This window comes from Orcinus orca, chromosome 4, assembly GCF_937001465.1.
Source record: "Orcinus orca chromosome 4, mOrcOrc1.1, whole genome shotgun sequence".
Lineage (NCBI taxonomy): Eukaryota > Metazoa > Chordata > Mammalia > Artiodactyla > Delphinidae > Orcinus > Orcinus orca.
The window spans coordinates 101,904,875-101,926,266 of NC_064562.1; the positions used below are offsets into that span (position 1 = coordinate 101,904,875).

The window sequence follows — 21,392 nt, forward strand, 5'->3', positions numbered from 1 at the left end:
CATTACCTATTCAAGTTTATTACAGTATCTTTAGTTCTTATTGCATATATTGTTACATGCCTTTTACAAGCCAGGGTTATCTATGCTATGTATGCTCAATTTAGCAGAAGTTATATCTACTGCTTCTCTCTTGAAAATCAGCAGCATGCAGTGCAATACGCGGTGTGCAGAGTTATTGTTTCAAAAAGTGAAAAACTACTTAGGTTTAACTGAGGAGGAACATGATCTTTATTGGCTTATATGCAAAGTTTAATTTTGGTTTTATGCAGAGTTTGCATAGTTCATGATTAGTTTCTAATGAAAAACTAGATGTGTTGTCAGTGACCTTGAAGAAGATCAGGTGACAGTAGCAAACAGAAAAATTTGAAGAAGAGGCATAACTTTTAAAGTAGAAAGGTCAGCAAGAACTGCCTGAAACAAAAAACAAAAGGAATGATTAATATCGGCATTCTGATCAGCAAAGTGAAGCCTATGAAATAAACACAGAAACACCTTTACAATGTAATTCTGATATCAACACACTCTGAGTTCTTCAGATTGGTCCCAAATCTCTGTACTGAAGCTACAACCTTCTTTCTCTTTTCTGAACATCTTAATGTTAGAACATGTGCAAAATACTCAAATGTGCAGTAGAAAATAATCTGGACTTTAGTCTTGAGCCTTCTTCAAATATACAAGGTAGCATGAGTTTATAAGAGGTCTAACATTTCAACTTGCTTCTATAAATAAACGTACATTATGAATCCTAGTCCCGTTATACTAAGGAGTAACTGACTTTAGGAAATCACCTTAAGATGGAACTAATGTTTACTCAGTTGCAAGATGCATAAACATCCTCTTCCCTTTAAACAAAGAATGTAGGCAGCTATTTTAAGGATAAAATGTACATTTCTATGAGAGATAACAAATAGAGTAATATTGTAAGCCACTATTTAATTGAACCATGCTTCAGGTGTAAGATATACTACTGAAAAGAAACGAGCTTTAAATAATTAACTCACAACTAAAAATAAACAAAAAGCCCATGTATCTTTACTATATCATCCAAACACATGCTCTTTAATTCTTTCAACTAGTTTGTCTTTGTTCTATGAGCATATGAACAATTATAAGAAAATGCAACATAAGCCCCAATAGTTTCTATTAAAACTACTAGGTATCTTGTTTCCTGTAATGGTTATAGTGGTTTCCCATAATAATCTTGTTTATGACTTCTTCACAAGAACACTGTTTTCAAGTAATTAAGGAATTCTGAATACTTAATATTACTTAGCTCAAAACTTATGGGTTTTACCCAAGTTAAAAAATTAGTCTGCGAGTAATGTGTGTCCTATGCATCTGATACTAAAGTGCCCGAGCCTGGCAATCTCTCAGGAACTATTTCCATCCCATCTGAGTGAAACTTATCCTTACTTCAGCTGCAGCCAGTGATGTCACCTCCATCAGGTTCACTGCTCGGAAAGCAAACACAGCAGCTGCCAGGACTGGAAAAGAATGCACACTATTTCAACTGCTGGTCTGGTCTACTCATCAGCCAGGCAATTTTACTGCTATGCCCACAACCCACGATGAGGGCTCAGAATTAGTGCTTCACAACTGTATCCTGCATTCTGAGTTAAGGCCTTGTGATGAATGGAAATTGTCTCCTCTGGAGAACAGTGGTTTGATGGTGCAGTTTTGGGGAAAAGGGAAATTTTAGTGGTTTTAAAAAAGCCATTTTATAAATTGTTTCATACCTATAACTTCAATTGTAACAATTTTTAAATGGCATGAAGATCTAATGACTACCTTATAAATAAAGATTTATTTTGATGCAGGTGTTTCTTACTGATGCAATGGAGAGGCTTCTGAGAAGTTATATGCAGACTGAATTTTTAAATATATCAGATGATGTTTCATATGTATCAAGGAGGTATCCTGATAAAAATGTGGCAATGAATTCTTTCCTTAAAAATATTTTTATACTATTTTGTTATATTTATATTTTTACGCTCAGCATTGACTTTCTTAGAGTGTCATAAATGGATACGTCTGTGGGGCGGGCTACTGTGGGATTGATCCTGACATTTACATTAATGTTGGCCACAGAAAAAGAAGTTGAAACTTTGAAAAGAAAATAAACCAAACCATTATAGAACATCTTGAAGGTCAATAATGTATACTGACTAGAAAACATTTGGATTTTTTTCCCCATTAATCATCTGCATATGAAAAGAGAGTAATGCTGACATGAGTTATGTCTTATTATATAATCTACCATAAAACTTTGTGAAAGTGAATGAGTCATCATGAACAATGGAAGGACCATGTAATAGGTTCAGGCAACTCTGATAAGGAAACGGTACTGCCTGGAGGTGACTCTTGACTTCTCCCCATTTTTTTCATCACTAGTAGTGGTAGTACATTCCCTACCCAACAAGTCCTTAAAGTTTAGAAAATGAATGGTAAGGAATCTTTAAAATTATTTGGAAGACTTGTTCCTAAGTATATTGCATAGATAATGCAAATGTTTTTTTTAAAATATATTTTTACTATGGAAGTAATAATAATGATAATAGCAGTTAATTCTAATACCAAAAATGAGTTAAGTACTATTGTTAGCCCCATTTTACTAATGTAGAAACTGAGGCACTGTGAGTTTGGATGACATATACAGAGTCACACAGGTAGAAAATAGTAGAGTGACTACTCAACTCTGGCCCTAGAGCTCAAGCATTTAACCACTATGTGATGACATTTTTGAGATTGAAGGTAAGCAGTAATGACTCATCCCTGATATAGAAATCTGTGTGCTTTCCTAAGAATCACCTTCTCTTTTGTCTCTCAGAATAGTTTTCCCCTGGCAGAAACCATAATGGCAAAGAATATAAAAAAGACTGTATATACATGTATAACTGAGTCACTTTGCTGTACAGAAGAAATTAACCCAACATTGTAAATAACTATACTTCAATTTAAAAAAAAAAAAGAATGGTTTTCCAGAGACGGCCTGAAGGATGATGCATGGTGGTCCTGGGCTCTGGACCACCTGATAGGGGTCATGCCTATGGAGTAGAAGTCAGGATACAGGTCTCTTAATTTCCCCAGATAGAGGCCGAGTGACTGGGAAGCACAGGCATTTTTTGAGGGGACAACAGATTTTGGACAGTTTGTCAAAAAAAGCATTAGAACTAGTTAGGAAAATTCTGGGAGAAAAATACATGGTAGTGGTAAAACAAAATTTAAAAAGTCATCAGCTGGGATTATTTAATATGTAACAAGGGATATAAGAGACCTGGGGCAAAGAATTTACCCTTTAATTGAAATGGAGAAAACTTAAGTACCTAAAGTCCCTCAGCTTCCATTTTTACAAGAATATCAAAGAAAACCATTTCTGTGGACCAACAACTTCTTTATAGCTTTCTAATATCTGGAATCATATTTGAAAATGGAGACATTTTAGGAGCTAAGGGTTGTGGTCACTATTTCCTTTTTTGAGTATAATTTAACGGAGTTGGTGAAAGCTTGACAGGATGGTCAAATTTTCCGCTGTAGCAGGAAAGAGTTTTACATGGTGGGAAATATATAGTTTTTCCAAAGGCAGATAAGAGGGGGAATAAAAGAGTAGTTACTAATTGACTTCAGCATCCAAAATGCTTATGTGCTCACAACCTTTATTTATCTTGGTGTCACATCACAGAAGTTCCTTTCCGTCTGCTTCATGATTGCTTTGCCCAGTACTTCCTCACAGCAGGTTTATTTGCCAAGGAAAACAGGTCTATACTTTGGGATATTTTCTTTTTTAATTAAAAAAAATTTTTTTTTTTTTGGGCTGTGTTGGGTCTTCATTGCTGAGTGTGGGCTTTCTCTAGTTGCAGCGAGCGGGGGCTACTCTTTGTTGCAGTGCGCAGGCTTCTCATTGTGGTGGCTTCTCTTGTTGCGGAGCATGGGCTCTAGGCACGCTGGCTTCAGTAGTTGTGGCTCGCGGCCTCTAGAGTGCAGGCTCAGTAGTTGTGGCCCACGGGCTTAGTTGCTCCACAGCACATGGGATCTTCCCAGACCAGGGCTCGAACCCGTGTTCCCTGCATTGGCAGGTGGATTCTTAACCACTGCGCCACCAGGGGAGTCCTGGGATATTTTCAACTGAAGTCATGCTTCATATGAAATATAGAAAATCAAATATTTACTTTTGGTCTTTTAAACTTTTCTCATTACTTTAATTTTAAGCAACTCTATCATGAACATTAAGACACCTATGCTTTAAACTGTTCTTCAAAAGGCCCTAATTATTCACAATTGAAACCAGTAATATTTACTAAAATATTTCGAAAGACTACATAAGCTCACTTGAGCAAAAAAAGGTGGTCACAAAATATTCAGCCCCGAAAATGTATAAAATAATCAAAACTAATTTATATACACATCTACATGCAATTACCTACCCTATGGCTCTTTATCTGAATTCCATGGTAGGAATTCCCATTAGTCTAATTCCATTTCTAGATGTTCTACAAATCTTCTCTGTTGATTTCTTTTTTTAAAATAAATTTATTTATTTGTTTATTTTTACTTTTGGCTATGTTGGGTTGTTGTTTCGATGTGCAGGCTTCTCATTGCAGTGGCTTCTCTTGTTGCAGAGCATGTGGGCTCTAGGCACAGGGGCTCAGTAGTTGTGGCGCTTGGGCTTAGTTGCTCTGCGGCATGTGGGATCTTCCTGGACCAGGTATCAAACCTGTGTCCCCTGCACTGGCAGGTGGATTCTTAACCACTGCGCCACCAGGGAAGCCCCTCTGTTGATTTTTTAAAAACACTCAGAGAAAGTGAATGGATGCAATAGTGTGAACTGCATTTCTACCTATACATCAATAACTTTTTAATTACTGTATTAAGCTTACAGCAAAGTACGTGGCTTAGAGCAAATGCAGCATTCAACATTCATTTCTCTTTCACTTCAGTTTGCTGAGGGGTGATAAGTCACAGAATGGGAGACTTTAAATTGGAAGACGCTTTGAAGGTCTTCCAATTCAACATTTCTTTCATGATAGAAAACCTCTTAACCCTTCAGATGACAGTTAAAAAGCCCATTCTACTTTTGGAAAGTCCTAATTATTAGAAAGTACTTTCTAATACTGAGCCCATTTCTTTAACATGCTCTAATGTTTTCTGAAATGATACAAAAAGCTACATACAATACTCTTCAAAATTTATGCCCTACCCAGAAGAGTTATTTGGTAGAAAATCTAAAATCCTGTTACCTGAGAAATGGTAGCAAAAAACAATACTACTTAGCCTGGAAAATAGAAGACTTTGAGGAAAGGAGGGGGTGAGAGAGTAGAAAAAAACATGATGATGATCCTGGTTTAACAGTAGTACATTCTAACAAGTTATATTATCCAGGGACTTCCCTGGCGGTCTAGTGGTTAAGACCCCGTGCTTCCTCTGCAGGGGTTTGATCCGTGGTGGGGGAACTAAGATTCCACACACCATGTAACGTGGCCAAAAAAAAAAAAAAAAAGTTATATTATCCAGAAATGAAATGGGCTACTTGGTAAGACAGGGATTATCCAACACTGAATGTTCAGGCACAGGATAAGGACTGCCTGTTAGAAATATTTAAAAGAAGTTATACCTGATGACCTCTAGGATCCCCTTTTGTCTCTAGATTGTATGCATCACTGACATTCAGCCAAAAGAGGTGATGGCAGACCAGTTTTTCCTAACTCATATTTGTACAGGCTTTAAAAACCACTGAGATAGAAGGATACTGGGAGTTGTTAAAAACCCCAGTAAATGATATCTCTCATTATACCAGGGGCAACATTTATCTTCATGGTACTTTATTATTACCTCAATTTTCCTTTTCAAAATGCCATCTAATTACTCGAACTTTCAGCATTCAAAAATATGTTAATATGGTACCTAGAGAATCTTCTGCAAGAAAAGGGTCATCAATTAAGCATTATTTCCAAATGGCCCAGAGAGGTGTCTTTACAATGCTATCACTGGGTAAAGATTAAATAATTTGTTCAATGTCACAAAACTGGAGAAGGTTGGAACCAGCATTCTCTGCTCTCCATGTGAAAACCCTGTAATACTTATTTGAATTCCCTGATAATTTCAATGATAAAAATAATTGAGTCGATTTTACACACAGAGAAGCAAAATAATATAAGAAATCTGTGCCCTATGTGTTATCACACAGTTGCCCTCTGTGTATATCTGTTGTAAGAACTTAATTATTAAATAAGAGATAGATTTGTGGCTTTCTGAAAAAAAGATGAATTTCTTTTTGGCTTAAGAGAATATGTAAAAGGGGAAACTCAGTTACCAGGGCAGGAGTTAGAGACTGTTAGCAACAAGGAAAAGGTTTTGAGTTCAGTATAAACTAGTCCAGAAGAGCCGAGATTTCAACTATGCAGGGAGACTCAGTCTCAGTTTGGATTTTGGTAGTAGTTGAGAAAGGGCACAGAACAGAACACTAAGGTAGTCACAGGAGTCAGGAAAAAAACAGAAGTATACCTACACTCTGCTGTGCAAACCTCACAGGTGCTGAGACCGTAAGCCCTGGCTGGATTAAAAGCAGGGGAGGGGAGCTGGACATTCCTAGAAGTGACAAAAAAGGACTAGGAATAGACGTGATGGGCAGTTATGCAGACCTATTTAGATTGCAGAATCTCAGTGCTTGTCTTCTAAGGCAGATAAATCTACTAAATGTTCATGAATTAGAAATGAAAGACAACTGTAGACTCAAATTCCAATTACAGATGGTGAATATCGGAAAGCAAAGGGGCTTTACTATAAAAAGAGCATGTGTTTTACAAACAAGCACTTACTCTTACCAGCAAGAATTTCCAGAGAGTTGTACCCTAGGATTCTATCCCACAAAAGCAAGAGTTGATCTGTAGCTAAGTATCCAGAGAAAGCTCGAACCATCCATTTAAATGATATGCGAAGTCTGTAAGCAAAGAAAAAAAAGAAATTTTACCAGTGGAATTTTTTCTCATCAAAAAGCAGTATCAGAAGAACTCAACCAGTTCCATTATTAGATAACTCCTTTGTGGGTCTGAAAAATCACATGGGCATTTAAAACTCAAGCACTCTACATATATACAATGGAATACTACTCAGCCATAAAAAAGAATGAAGTAATGCCATTTGCAGCATCATGGATGGACCTAGTGATTATCATACCAAGTGAAGGAAGTCAGAAAGAGAAAGACAAATACCACATGAAATCACTTATATGTGGAATCTAAAATATGACACAAATGAACTTATGTATGAAACAGGCTCACAGACATAGAAAACAGACTTGTGGTTGCCAAGGGGGAGGGGGGAGAGATAGATGGGGAGTTTGGGATTAGCAGATGCAAACTACTATGGTATTGAATGGATAGACAACAAGGTCCTACTGCTGTAGGTCCTACTGTTCCTACAAGGAACTATATTCAATATTCTGTGATAAACCATAATGGAAAGAATATGAAAAAGACTGTATGTATATGTATAACTGAAACACTGCTGTGATTAACACAATATTGTAAATCAACTATACTTCAATAAAATAAATTTAAAAAACCCTCAAATACTCTATTAAAAGCTGTAAAAAGTACAATGGTGAGAAACCATGAGTCCTCAAATTAGTGGTCTCAAAAGCATTAAGAGGGCTTCCCTGGTGGGGCAGTGGTTGAGAGTCCGCCTGCTGATGCAGGGGACACGGGTTCGTGCCCTGATCCGGGAAGATCCCACATGCCGCAGAGCGGCTGGGCCCGTGAGCCATGGCCGCTGAGCCTGCGCATCTGGAGCCTGTGCTCCGCAACAGGAGAGGCCACAACAGTGAGAGGCCCGCATACAGGAAAAAAAAAAAAGCATTAAGAGAAAGAATTATATTCCTGAGTCCTACTTTATGTTATAGTTCATTCTTTAGAAAACTCACTTCTACATTCTGTTTTTCAGGGTGTGTACTAATTAGCTATCAATGAGGTGATCTTATAGTCTTAACAGTTCCAGGCAAGCCTAGAACATTCGAATTTTTATTCAAGATACTTGAAAGAGCTTGATAGCTGCACATTTTTCCAATTCAATAAATTATATTCCTACATTTCACTCAAATGGCTACAAAGGATGAAAAAAGACAAAGAAAACTAGTTTTAAAGCTATAGGGGGACTTCCATGGTGGCACAGTGGATAAGAATCCGCCTGCCAATGCAGGGACACAGATTCGATCCCTGGTCTGGGAAGGTCCCACATGCCATGGAGCAGCTAAGCCCGTGCCTCAAACCACTGAGCCTGCACTTTAGAGCCCGTGAGCCACAACTATTGAGCCCATGCACCTAGAGCCTGTGCTCTGCAACAAGAGAAGCCACCGCAAGGAGAAGCCCGCGCACCACAATGAAGAGTAGCTCCTGCTCACTGCAACTAGAGAAAGCCTGTGCACAGCAACGAAGACCCAACGCTGCTAAAAATAAAAAATAAAATCAAATCTTAAAAAAAAGAAAAGCTATAAGGGACCTTAGAAATAGATCTCTGATTTGAAACCCTTAGTTTTATAGAGGATGTCATCAGAACTCTGAAAAATCAACCAGAGAATTCAATTAAATTCTATTTTGCAAAAAAAAAAAAAAAAAAAAAAAAGTCCTAAGAAGTATGAGATCCTACTGTTTCATAAATAGGTTATGTTACAATAACAATTTATCTCTAGAATCAGGAAACAAACTCTTTGGCTTTGGTGCCTGAAGAGATTAAATAGTCTCTCAATTTCTGTACTATTGGCAATTAAACATCACTTGACTGCCCCTGAGAGGTTCTAGCCAAATTCTTTGTTAAAACTGTTATACAGATAAACATCTGTACTTTTTCTTAAAAGAGAAAATGGGATTGAGAGATTGCCTTTGTTGGTGTCACATTAACTTTCTTGAGACTGAAAAAGGACCCCCCAAGTTTCAGAAATTCCTCAATACTAGATAACTATTGTTCTAATATAACAAAATACATGTAGGCAGTAGTATTGATAAATCAAGATTTTTGGTTGGTTTTAGAATTTCTGTTTATAGATGCCAAAGAAACTTTTAGCCACCAATTATTTTAAATTTAAATAATTTACTAACTTTTAAGCCTAAATTATTAACTTCAACTAGTTTCATTTTACTGGATCTCTCAGTGTCTTATTAGAACAACAGCACCACACATCATGCCTTCTGCTCCCTAGTATACATCACAGATTCAATTTCTTAGAAATACAGTTTATTGAGGTATAATTTATGTATAGTAGAATTTGCCCTTACTAATGCACAATTCTGAGTTTTGTTAAGAACCAAATGGAAATTTTAGAACTGATAAATACAAAAACAACAAAAACAATAACAACAACAGCAACAAAACAGCCCTCACTGGATGGATCCAATAGCAAAATGGAAATAACCATTGAGAGAGCCAGTGAATTTAAATATAAATCAATAGAAGTGTCCAATCTGAACTACAGAGTAAAAAGGATTGAAAACAAAATGAACAGAGCTTCAGGAAGCTGTGAGATAAGACTAAAAGTTTTAATATTTGTGTCCCAGAAGAAAAGGATAATGAGTGTGGTGCAGAAAAAAATATTTGAAGAAATAATGGTTGAAAACTTCCTAAATTTGGCAAAAGAAATAAGCCTCAAATTAAGATGTTAAGCAAACCCTAAACAGGATAAACCCAAGAAATCCATGTCCAGATACATCATAATCAAACTGCTAAGATCTAAAGACAAAGATCTTGACAGCAGCCACAGAAAAACAATAATTGATATTATTTCTTCCTGACATGTTTTGTAGAATTTGCCCATGAAACCCTCCAGGCCTGGAGTTTATTTGAAAGTAGAAGGGATAAATTAAAGATGTATATTGTAAATCCTAGGGCACTGCTATAGACTGAATGCTTGTGTCCCCACTCCCACCCCCAAATTCATATATTGAAATTACCCCCCAATGTGATGGTATTAGGAAAGAGGTGTGTGGCCTTTGGAAGTTAATTAGCATTAGATAAAGTTATGAAGGTAGGTCCTCATGTTTGGGATTAGTGCCTTCGTAAGAGTCATGTGAGAGCTTCTTTTTCTTCTCTGCTCTCCATCATGTGAGGATACAATGAGAAGCAGTCTGCAACTTAGAAGAAGGTCCTCTGGAACTCAACCATGCTAGCAACCTGATCTTAGAATTCCAGTCTCCAAAACTGTGAGAAATAAATTTCTGTTGTTTATAAGCCATACAGTTTATGGTAATTTGTTATAGCAGATTGAACTAAGACAGACACTTATCAAAATATATTTTTAGAAAGGTATAAATAATAATCCAATACTGGAGATAAAATGGGGCAAAAAATTATTCAATTCAAAAGTAGGCAGGAGGGGAACTTCCCTGGTGGTCCAGTGGTAAAGAATCCACCTTACAATGCAGGGGACACAGGATCGATCCCTGGTCAAGGAACTAATACCCCACACGCTGTGGGGCAACTAAGTCCACGTGCTACAACTACTGAGCTCATGCGCCTCAACTAGAGCCTGCGTGCCACAAACTACAGAGCCCACACGCTCTGGAACCTGCATGCCACAACTACAGAGCCCACCTGCCCTGGAGCCTGCGCGCCACAACTAGAGAAGAGAAAACCTGCATGCCATGACTAGAGAGAAGCCCGCATGCTGCAACAAAAGATCCTGTATGCCTTGACAAAGATCCTGTGTGCCGCAACTAAGACCCAATGCAGACAAAAATAAAGAAAATAAATAAATAAATAATAAATAAATTAAAAACAAACAAACAAAAGTAGGCAGGAGGGACTTCCTTGGTGGTCCAGTAGTTGAGAATCCGCCTTTCAATGCAGGGGACATGGGTTTGATCCCTGGACGGGGAACTAAGATCCCACATGCTGTGGGGCAACTAAATCCTTGCACCACAACTAGAGAGAAGCCTGCATGCTGCAATGAAAGATCCCGTGTGCCACAACTAAGACCCGATGTGGCCAAAAATAAATAAATAAATATTAAAAAAAAAAAAAGTAGGCAGGAAAAGAGGACAAAAAGAATAAAGAGCACATGGGACAAACAAAAAAATGTCTATCAAGATAGTAAATAATATCAATTGATATTATTTATCCAATAATATCGATTACATTAAATGTAAATGGAATAAACACACCAATTAAAAGACAAACTGCCACACTGAAAGACCCAAGTGTACTTTTGACAAGAAAGCCATCTGAAAAGTAAAGACACTGATAATCAATACGTTAAAAGTAAAAAGACAGAAAAGAATACACTATACAAATTGTAATAAAAAGAAAGCTGGAATGGCTATATCAGACATAGTAGATTTATTGCTAGGAAAAGACATTACATAATGATAAAAAGATCAATTCTCCTAAAAACAGAGTCAAATACATGAAGTAAAAATATATATAGCAATGCAGAAATAAAAAGACAAATTCACAATTATAATTGGAGACTCTAACACTTCTTTCTCAATAATCAATAGAAAAAGTAGACAGAAAATTAACAAGTGTATAGAAGTCTTGAACATTATCAACAAGCTTGACTTGATTACCACTTACAGAACATTCTGCTCAACACTAGCAGCATACAAATTCTTTTCAAGTGTACATGGAAGATTCATCAAGATAGATCATATTCTGGGTCATAAAACAAACTGCAACAGACTTAAAAGAACTAAAATCTTATGAAGCACATTGTCTAACTGTAACAGAATTACAATAGAAATAATAACAGAAAGACATAATATCTTTCCAAATATTTAGAAATTAAACAATGCAGTTTTATATAAACTATGGTCAAAGAGGAAGTCACAAGAGAAATTAAGAAACATTTTGAATTGAATGAAAGTGAAAACATAACACATCAAAATTTGTTGAGTGGAGGTAAAGCAGTGCTTTGAGGGCAATTTATAACACTATTGCTTACATTAGAAAAGAAGAAATGTCTCAAATTAATTATCTAAATTTCACCTTAAACAAGTAGAAAGACAAGACCAAAACAAAACTAAAGCAAGTATACAGAAGGAAATAACAAATAAAAGAGCATAGGGCTTCCCTGGTGGCGCAGTGGTTGAGAGTCCGCCTGCCGATGCAGGGGACACGGGTTTGTGCCCCGGTCCGGGAAGATCCCACATGCCGCGGAGCAGCTAGGCCCATGAGCCATGGCCGCTGAGCCTGCACGTCCGGAGCCTGTGCTCCTCAATGGGAGAGGCCACAACAGTGAGAGGCCCGCGTACAGCAAAAAAAAAAAAAGAGCATAACTCAATAAAACCGAAAATAGAAAAACAAAATCAATGAAACCAAAAACTGATTCTTTCAAAGAAGAATAAAATTAATAAACCTCTGGCCAGAATAATCAAGAAAGAGAAACAAGGTACAAATATCAATCTCAGGAGTGAGAGCGGTAATGTCACTCTGATTCTATAGATATTGAAAGGCTAATTAAGAATTATTATGGAATATTATGAATAATTTATGTCCATAAATATGATAACAGATAAAATGCACTAAGTACTCAAGAAGAAGGAGATATCCTGAAGAGTCCTATATCTAGTAAAAAACTTAAATTCTAAATTAAAAACCTTCCAATAGCATTAGTTTTAATTCATGAAAGCCTTTTAATAATTGATTTCTAGCCTGATAATTAAATTTTTATATTTTCTCTTGCATCAGAATTTTAATGTTTATCATAATTCACTGAAATAAATTTGTTCCTTTTAATGATTAAAGTGTATAAATAGACTAGAAAAAAGCCAGTATTTTAGCATCTAGCAATAAACTAAATGTCTTCACTCTAGTAAGGAAAAGCATAGTTATATTCAAATATTCATTTCACAGTAGTAAAATAAAGGTCAGTTTACCACAAGAAAAAATGACTTGTATGTAATATAAAATATTTCTGCCATATTCTTGTTTTATAATATTAATTATTAATAAAATCCTGTTTTTTAATGTCTACAAAAGAAAGAGTGTCACCTAGGTGTTATCAACGGACGATATGAGGTGTTATTTTATAAATGGCATTTCTAAGATCTAAAATGTCTGAAATTCGATGGTGATTTTAGAATGGAGATATATATGTATATATGTATATATATATATGGAGATATATATGTATATATACATATATATCAATATATAAACATATACATATTCAATCTTTAAACAACTCCATGAGGTAGGAATTCCCTTGATTTTAAAGATGAATAAATTAAATTGTCTTGACTTAAAGAAAGAAATTGAGGCTTAGGTAAATTAAATAATTTTATCAGGATTTTATAGTTTAGTAGAGATAGAATTTGAATCTGGGTCTGTCTCTTAAACCCACCCACCCACTCATCCATCGGCTATGGATTCTATTTCCCATTAACTACTTTTGTGGTCTCAAAGAGTTAGTGTTCCTTTCAAATATGCCCTTATATAGGAGAAAATGGTTACACAGAAACGAAGACAGTAACAAAACACTGATAAATCATTTGGAAATTTCTGTTGCCTTAAGACACTGTTAATTAAAAAAGAGAAAAGAGAACCAATAATAATGAGGTCCACAGGTACCCTACATATTCATTGATAACTCATACTGAGATAAATGAACAAAAATTCAAGCTTTTGGAAGAAAAAAATCACAGTGTACAACCATTGGTAAATAATCGATCTAGATTCCTTTAATGAAAGCCAGCAAACTTTAACTTTTCTGTCTTTCATAAGTTGTTTTCTGATAAATTTGGCCTAAACTGACTTAATTTTAGTATTATCACATTTCTCAGGTAGTATTTGTTTCCACAAATTTTTGCCTCAGTTTGGCCAACACCTTTCATTATGAATAGAAATTAGTTCTTTTAGTGATTCTTGTACCAAGCACAAAAATCCAAGCAAATAAGAATTTATTAGAATTTTGGTAAGTCTCCCAAGAATTTCTGGCACAATGTCGAGTTATAAGTTACTACTTGATAATTATTGTTTTATTGGGGAGACTGTTAGTCTAATGTCTCTGAAAAATTACTGTATCTTTGATGATGAAAAAGAGCCTTCTGATATCAATTTATTCTTCAATTAGGAGAGAAAAATACTCACGGTTGAGCCCCAATTTCTCGTAGATGATAAAAGAGTTGGGGGAGATAAGTTTGAAGAAGAGTTTCAAACAGCAGACAGAGTGACACGATACCCTGGATACAATAATAAATCACAAGAGAAATGCATAATTTAGTATTTAAAAATGAACTCTGCCATTAAATTATTCAAATGGAAATGAGAAAAAGATTATCAATATGAATATTTTTTCCTTTTTAACAACGATAGGCTCCCCCACGTAACCTGGCATGTAGTAATGTTAGGAATTCAAGGAAAACGTCATTTTATAGAAAAACCTGCTTCTCTGTAAGTCATATAGTATCACGTAGGCCCACCAAAATTAGTTTTTTCTGGATGCATTCCAGTTTCCAGGTATTTCTCTGGTGCTACAGCCACACCCTTCACTTTCTCCTCCATATGTCCCTTCCCTTCCAGCTGTCTCACCCATCAGGGAGAATATTTCCTGCTTTTTTAACTCCTTCATTGAAATCCATCCCCAGAGAAAGACTAACTGTTTGAAATTTGCATCAGGAAGTTATCAAACAAGAATGTTTGATTACTTAGTATAAGGATAACTTTTTTAAAAACTGAAATCCACTTTTTTAAAAGGGCATTGTCTGTAGAGTACAAAGTAGATGGTTTTTCAAGTGTATTTATTACTTGACAACTCTGAATAAAGTCTTTCTTGCAGCTCAGCATTCCTCAGCATTGATCTTTGTAAGGAAGTTTTAATCCTCTTTTTGAATTTCTAAAGAAATAAGGCTGTCATGGTTCCAAATAGTTAAGTCTGGCTGCAAGCCAGAAAAGGAGATGACTGCCTGTTAAGTCTTTATTTCACTGAATAAAGAAAGGGCAGAGGCAGGGCTGTCCCAATCAATCAGCTGAAAAAGGACACCTTAGGGTCAGCACGGATATAGAGAAGGCACATCCAGAGTTGCTCAGTGGCAAGCTTCAGTGGTCTGCACAGGGAAAACATCACGGGTATCTACTGGGCAGCCAGTTAAAAACATTTTTTTGAAACTCTGAAGCATAAAATGGTACAGAATATGTGAGTAAGAAATCTGAGGCTAAGGACGAGTTATAAGAAAAAAGAATTATTAATATATTTTTGGTTATTCTAGATTAAATATTCATGCAATATAGGCATTAAATCAAGTTGTCTCAGAGAGAAGAAACCCAAATAATTGGTGGTACTTCATTTGTTCATCTGTGACATCCTAGATTTCTGTTACTTGCCTGCTTTCACTAGCAATGTATGAGAGCAACAGTGGAGACAGAGGAAGGTGGAATAGGAATACACAGGAATGGCGGGGGGAGGATAATGAACTGCTATTTAGTTGAGTAGCGGTGACAGCCTCCTCTTTTGGGAAACTTGGTAGCCCTGACACATTCCAATTTTTAATGTTTTTTTCTGGAGAGTCAGTCAAGTTACCCACAAGCAGACCAAAGCAGGCTCAAAGACAGAAAAAGTATAACTGAAATAAAATAAACACTGCTTTTACTCAGGCTAAGGAGGGTGGGGGTGGGGGAAGGAAGATATGATAAAGGACTGGACAAAATAAAACAGATACAAATACTCAACTCCCAGTATGCTTCTCTTTGAATTTCATGTTAAGGCCAAGGAGCCATCTATTGAATAAACACAAAGGAGATATCTAGTTTGATAACTGATAATTAGCCAAATTGAAAAATAAGGGACAAATAAATGTTTATTTTTCATTAACAAAGAAAAGATGATGATGATGATGATGATAATCGTAACGACAACAATAAAAACAGCAGCCATCTATTTACTGAACATCTGCCACGAGCCAAGTGCTACCCAGGTGCTTTGTACACTGCTCTACAGCACCACAGAAACTCATTATTAACTCTGAAATGAGTTTCAGAGAGGAGGAAACCAGCATTCAAAGAAGTTAGCCACCTTTGTCAAAGAAAACAATACAGACATTGCTATGTTTTTTCTTTCAACATATAAAAGATAATTTAAATGCAATTGATAAAAGGCTTTTTCCTCTCTAATTATTACTAAAACTATTTAAATATCAATTTCTTCTTCTCTTTCATTTATTCTATAGAAAAGTGTTGCTTGACCTCACAAATTAACATTTGTTTTTCTTAAGGAAAGGAAAAACAGATTAGAGTCTGCTTTGATCCATTTTTTCTTTTTTTTATGAACTTACAGAAGGATGAGAAGAGATGGAATGAAGTCTGAAGAAAAAACGCACATACATCTCACGGAATATCTGATACAATTTGGAAGGTTCATGGTACAGAAAACAAAGTGGTGCAACTGAAAGAACAAAAAAGTTAATTAATAATATTGCAGAAATACTAAAATTAAAAAAATAAGTTCACAAAACATGAAAGAATAAATATTTTCTAGTAATAATATTCATTCATAGACAAGTTTAGAATCACATATATATTCTTTTTTCATGTTGAAAAGGGAATATATGCACACATAAAAAACTGAGTCATTAAAAATTAAAAAGAAGGGAGTAAATTATAAAATATTATAATCTCAACAGTAGAATAAGAATGACACAATGGAACTATATAGGGATATTGAAAATTCAAAGTAACTTTTAAAAACTACATAAAGTCAAGTCTCTTTTTTTGAATTGAAATAATAAGAAAGTGACAATCAGGCAATTCATTTTTACTTTGTCCCACAAAGGATCTTTTGAAATTTTTAATTTTTGAAGTCAGGTAAGTAAAATATAAGATGATTTACGACTAGCTTTTAGAACGATGGTCTGCAACTAACTGAATTTGAAAATTAAAATTTTGATTAACAGTTTAGGCTATTGGTCTATATTGGCATATCTCAATATGTATCTAGACAGTTTTCATAGGCTTAAAATAAAACAACTCTAAGAATTTATTTCTCTAATGAATTTGAATTAAGTTTTCTTTTGTACCCAGTTCATGGCAGTTAAGCACAGGTGGGTCAACTCAACCAGACAGCTCATGGCTGACTGTCAGAAAGTCAGATTTTAAAATCAGATGCTGACCTGACAGTCTGATTATTCTGCACTTGCGAACGTGGTCATGCTTTTCATCTTTTCAACACTCAAGAATTTTAGGCAGCATAAATACACTATAATGCAGATATATAAAACTGCATTACCTAAATATTAATTTAATAAAAGTGACTTACTTATTGGGTAATTTCATCTATGATATAGATCAGACAGGTAAGAAGGTCTTGGGCTTTATAATGTCCGTGATGCCCTGAGGGCAGTAGGCATTAAGTAAGCAGGGAAACCAGTGAGCCAACTCAGCTCACTTCCTTTTGACAACGTGAAAGGAAAAAATGATAAAAAATTTTAAATTCTGACAAAACAAAAATTCGATTATCTGGGATAAATGGCGGTGCACAGTATTACTGATGAATAAATTATCAAAAACTAGCATTGCAACTGAGAAATTTCACTTTTCTGAAGGGCAAAAGAGAGACAAATCAATTTTAGGGTGGTAAATATCTAAATACATCCAAAAAAACCCCTCCTTTTATATATATCTATAGGAAAAGACCTTTATGTTTTATATATATATGTGTTTAAAAACTAACAGCCATGTCCTTTCACTTCAAAACTAATTTTAAAAAATTATTTTACTATCAAAATAAATTCCTACTTATTTAAATAGCCCCAACTGAGGTATTCTATACATTTAAAAAGAATAACTCTCATTCTAATTGCAACAACCTAAGAAAAAGCAATGTGGCACAAATACATGGTATTATTACAAATTCAAAATGAAGGTTTGGAATTCATTTACTTTTTGTGATGATGTATATTTTCCCCTCCAACTTCTTAAGTTATTGCTATTTAAAAACTTATAATTTGAATCTAAAGGTTTTAAAGATTCAGTAATCATTAATGATCATTTCCAGTGAAGGAATGAAAGAGAATTTTAAAATCAGCACTTTTCTATAAACATATATAATATAGAAAACGTTATAATCAGTTATTATTCAAGATGCCACAATTGGTGATGTTGAATTCCCTTATATAGCTATGAAATGGAAAAGTTTTAGTCCATTACATATAATATGTAAAAAATCTTCTACATGACTTTATTTTCCATTTTAAGCATCTTTCCCTATTTGGTTCTTCCATAAAAATGAATGAGCTCATCATCCTTTTAACCAATTACATACTGCACTATAGGAATTTATTTATGAAATCATAATATACTATACCTACAATAAAAACTTCATTAATCTACATATGTGGGAAAGGATAAGGCCAGTTTAAATTAGAGAAAAGTTTTGAATAAATTTTTAAAAGAGGAAAGTATTATAATTTTAAAGAAATACAGTAACTAAAACTAAAATGGCCTAGTACTATGTAGAGATCCTGGGGATAAGTTGCAATTATGCTAGTATACTGGTTCTAAATAAGTGGTCGCTGCTCTAAAGTATTTGTGGATGCTTAACATATTTTTCTAAAATAGTATAAACTGTATATTAAACATTTTGCATCACCTATTTCCTTAGCGAACTTTTCCCCCTTGGGTGTATAAACTTTAACCTATTAAAACAACCAGAAATGTGAATAGGCAGGAGTCAAAGATGTATTTTGTACCCTGAGAGTTGTTAGAAGATTTAAACTTTCCTGACGTTATTAACTGTTCTCCAAATCGCTCAAGTACATCTTTTAAAAACTAATTACTTGAAAAATGCTTGCAGTTGGAATTATCAAAATAAAAGAATAAAAGGGCTAACATTTTTTATTATTAAAGGTAAAAATTTATATTCTTAACCTTTTTAGGTTTTCTATTTTAAATTCCTCACATATTTATAAAAGAGAAATATGCTGGAACCTCACTATAACATTATGTGTTACATTATGAAATTTTTGTTGCTCAAGAGAATAAAGCCAAGGGCAGCATAATGCAGAATTCCTAGGCACTTTAAATCCTTTTCATTGTATGCTGGTTTTAAAGGTTTTATATTATGTCATTCACGATGACTGTCTGATGCGGAACACTTGAGGGGTTTTTTACAAAGAAAAGTGTTAATTTATCGCTGATTCTTTTTACAAAAGTAAACATTACTGTATATTTCTGTTTAGTCTAAAGGTTGGGGAGTAGGAATAGTTGGGACAACAATCTTCAACAAGCTAATATGTAATGCATGAAAATTTAAAAATTAAGTGGCACTTAAGGCATAGAGCATTCTTCCTCTTGCTAATCTTTGTTACGCTTCCTGCATTCCTCATTCAATGATACGTGAGGACACAAAGGTGCTCAGGGCTCTCAAACCTGCACATGCGTTTGTCACGTGTGCCTCAGGATGACTGGATGCTTCAATGTAATTGTTGCTGTGCACACCAGCCAGTCTGGAGAAATTATGAACTCACACTCAGTGTTGTCCCTCCCTTTGCATTCTTTCTGACCTATTATTTTTTTTTAAAGACTTATGAGAATTAGTTTAGGAATTTAAGCAATCTCATTTTACATCTATTAGAACTAAATATCAATGTGTGGCTCTAAGTTCCATTGAATTAGAAAATGGAAAACCACAGAACCATTTTCCTGGTATGTTCAATTCTAATTTGACAAGCAATCGCCATCTGAGCAATTATGATGACCCTTTATTTGAAAAAACTTTTAATTGGACATATAAACAGATATCAAATCCAATGTTTAAAAATGTTCACAATAACATTGTTAAGTGTGTGGTTGATGTAATATAAAGTGTGATTTTCATGTTTAATTTTCCAAAGTGTAATAAAAACAGTGAATATTTTAAAGCCCAACTTACCATACATTGAAAATCCATGAAAAGGGATTACACCTAAAAAAATAAAAAAGTATTTCTTTTCAATTAGTATACCCACTGAATTATTAGGTAAACTTCAGAGGATTAAAGCCAAAAATAGTGAGGTTTCCTATTTTTGCTTCAACTTTGTTCATGCATGTCAGAAAGACTTAGTGATGGGTCACCAACAAAACGATAGGCTTTTTAATACCTTTAGAAAAGCAATCTAGAGGTTTTCAATATATATCCAGTTAACTTTCTATTGATAAAGTTGAAAATTGAGACTGTGAATATGTGTTACAAAAAACAGAACAAGGCAGATCACAGAACTAAGTTTAAGAACTAACTATAACGGTCTCAGGAAGTCAATAGATTAAGTCCTTCTTGAAGCAACTTCATCCTATATACTGGAGTCCAATCTGTTAAAAAATAAGTGAGCATTTCAAGGCACCTCTTATATAGATGCATTCCCTTATAAACTTACCACAAATTACATCACAGGATGTGGTTTAGAAAAAATATTGGCAGGAATATGGTACAAATTCAGTGTAATCTTTGGCAAGAATTATACACAAGTAAAGTGCACATCCATTTAGAAGAACATACTTGAAGCCTAACTTGGTATGCTAAACATCTTGTCACAGTCTAAGTGAAAAATTAGAACTCGTACAGCTTAGGTTCAAAATGGAAGCTCTGTAATATAAACACCACCATAGATCTAACACAGTACTAAATCAGGTTGCAAACACAAAAGAAAGATGAGTTTACTTTTTTGAAAAATAGCACAGAAACGTTTCATTCATCTGACATGTTCAGAGGCAAAAACTTAGTGTTGGCAGAGCCTTCAGAGGTCACCTAGGGTAAGTTCTAACAAATGATAGTTCAGTCTCAGTCTAAAACATCCAGCAATAGGGGGCACATTCATTCACAATGCAACCAATTACAATCTTGAACAGGTTTAATTTGGGGGGAGTTATTTCTCATACAGAGTGAGACTCTGGTTCCTTGTAATCCCCACTTATGTTTCCTAGTTCTGACCACAAGGGTCACATGGAACACACCTAATTTATCTTTCCTTGTAATCCCCACTTATGTTTCCTAGTTCTGACCACAAGGGTCACATGGAACACACCTAATTTATCTACTGTGAAAACTTTCAGAAATACTGGAGGACGCTGTTCTCTCCCCCGCCCCCATCACCACCAGGTTGGGTTTTTTGTTTTGTTTTGTTTTTTGGTTTTTTTTTTTTTTGGCTCTGAGACTTTATGAGTTTCTTTAACAGTTCCTCAGACTGAATACCTTCTCTATTCTATTCTCTGGACAAGCTGTAGTTTACGACAGTCCTTAAAGTGAGGTGATGAAAGCTTTTAAGCATTTTTCCTCCCTACACACCCCACAGCTAAAGCACAGTGCACTTGTGCAGTTGTTTCTGACCTAAGTAAAGAACTGTATTCTTATCTCTATTACATTTCCTCTTTGGTGAACTGTTCCAATTTGAGATAATCCTGGATTCTCATCCTGTTATCTAATGTATTCCCTCTTCTTCCTGGGT

The 21,392-nt window shown here is 35.0% G+C and overlaps 1 protein-coding gene across 2 annotated transcripts in view; it reads right to left on the minus strand.

Moving 5' to 3' along the window:
- Positions 1 to 204: 204 nt before the first annotated feature.
- TBC1D19 (TBC1 domain family member 19) overlaps positions 205 to 21,392 on the minus strand; it is a 154,284-nt gene continuing 133,096 nt past the window's right edge. For both annotated transcript variants that reach the window (XM_033421626.2, XM_004266216.4), the window contains 6 exons: positions 19,844 to 19,876; positions 16,251 to 16,360; positions 14,071 to 14,162; positions 6,819 to 6,934; positions 1,414 to 1,484; positions 205 to 411 (listed from right to left, as the gene is read on the minus strand). In XM_033421626.2, coding sequence (XP_033277517.1) covers positions 337 to 411; positions 1,414 to 1,484; positions 6,819 to 6,934; positions 14,071 to 14,162; positions 16,251 to 16,360; positions 19,844 to 19,876 — 497 coding nt within the window. In that variant the 3' untranslated portion in view covers positions 205 to 336. The remainder of the gene's footprint in view (positions 412 to 1,413; positions 1,485 to 6,818; positions 6,935 to 14,070; positions 14,163 to 16,250; positions 16,361 to 19,843; positions 19,877 to 21,392) is intronic.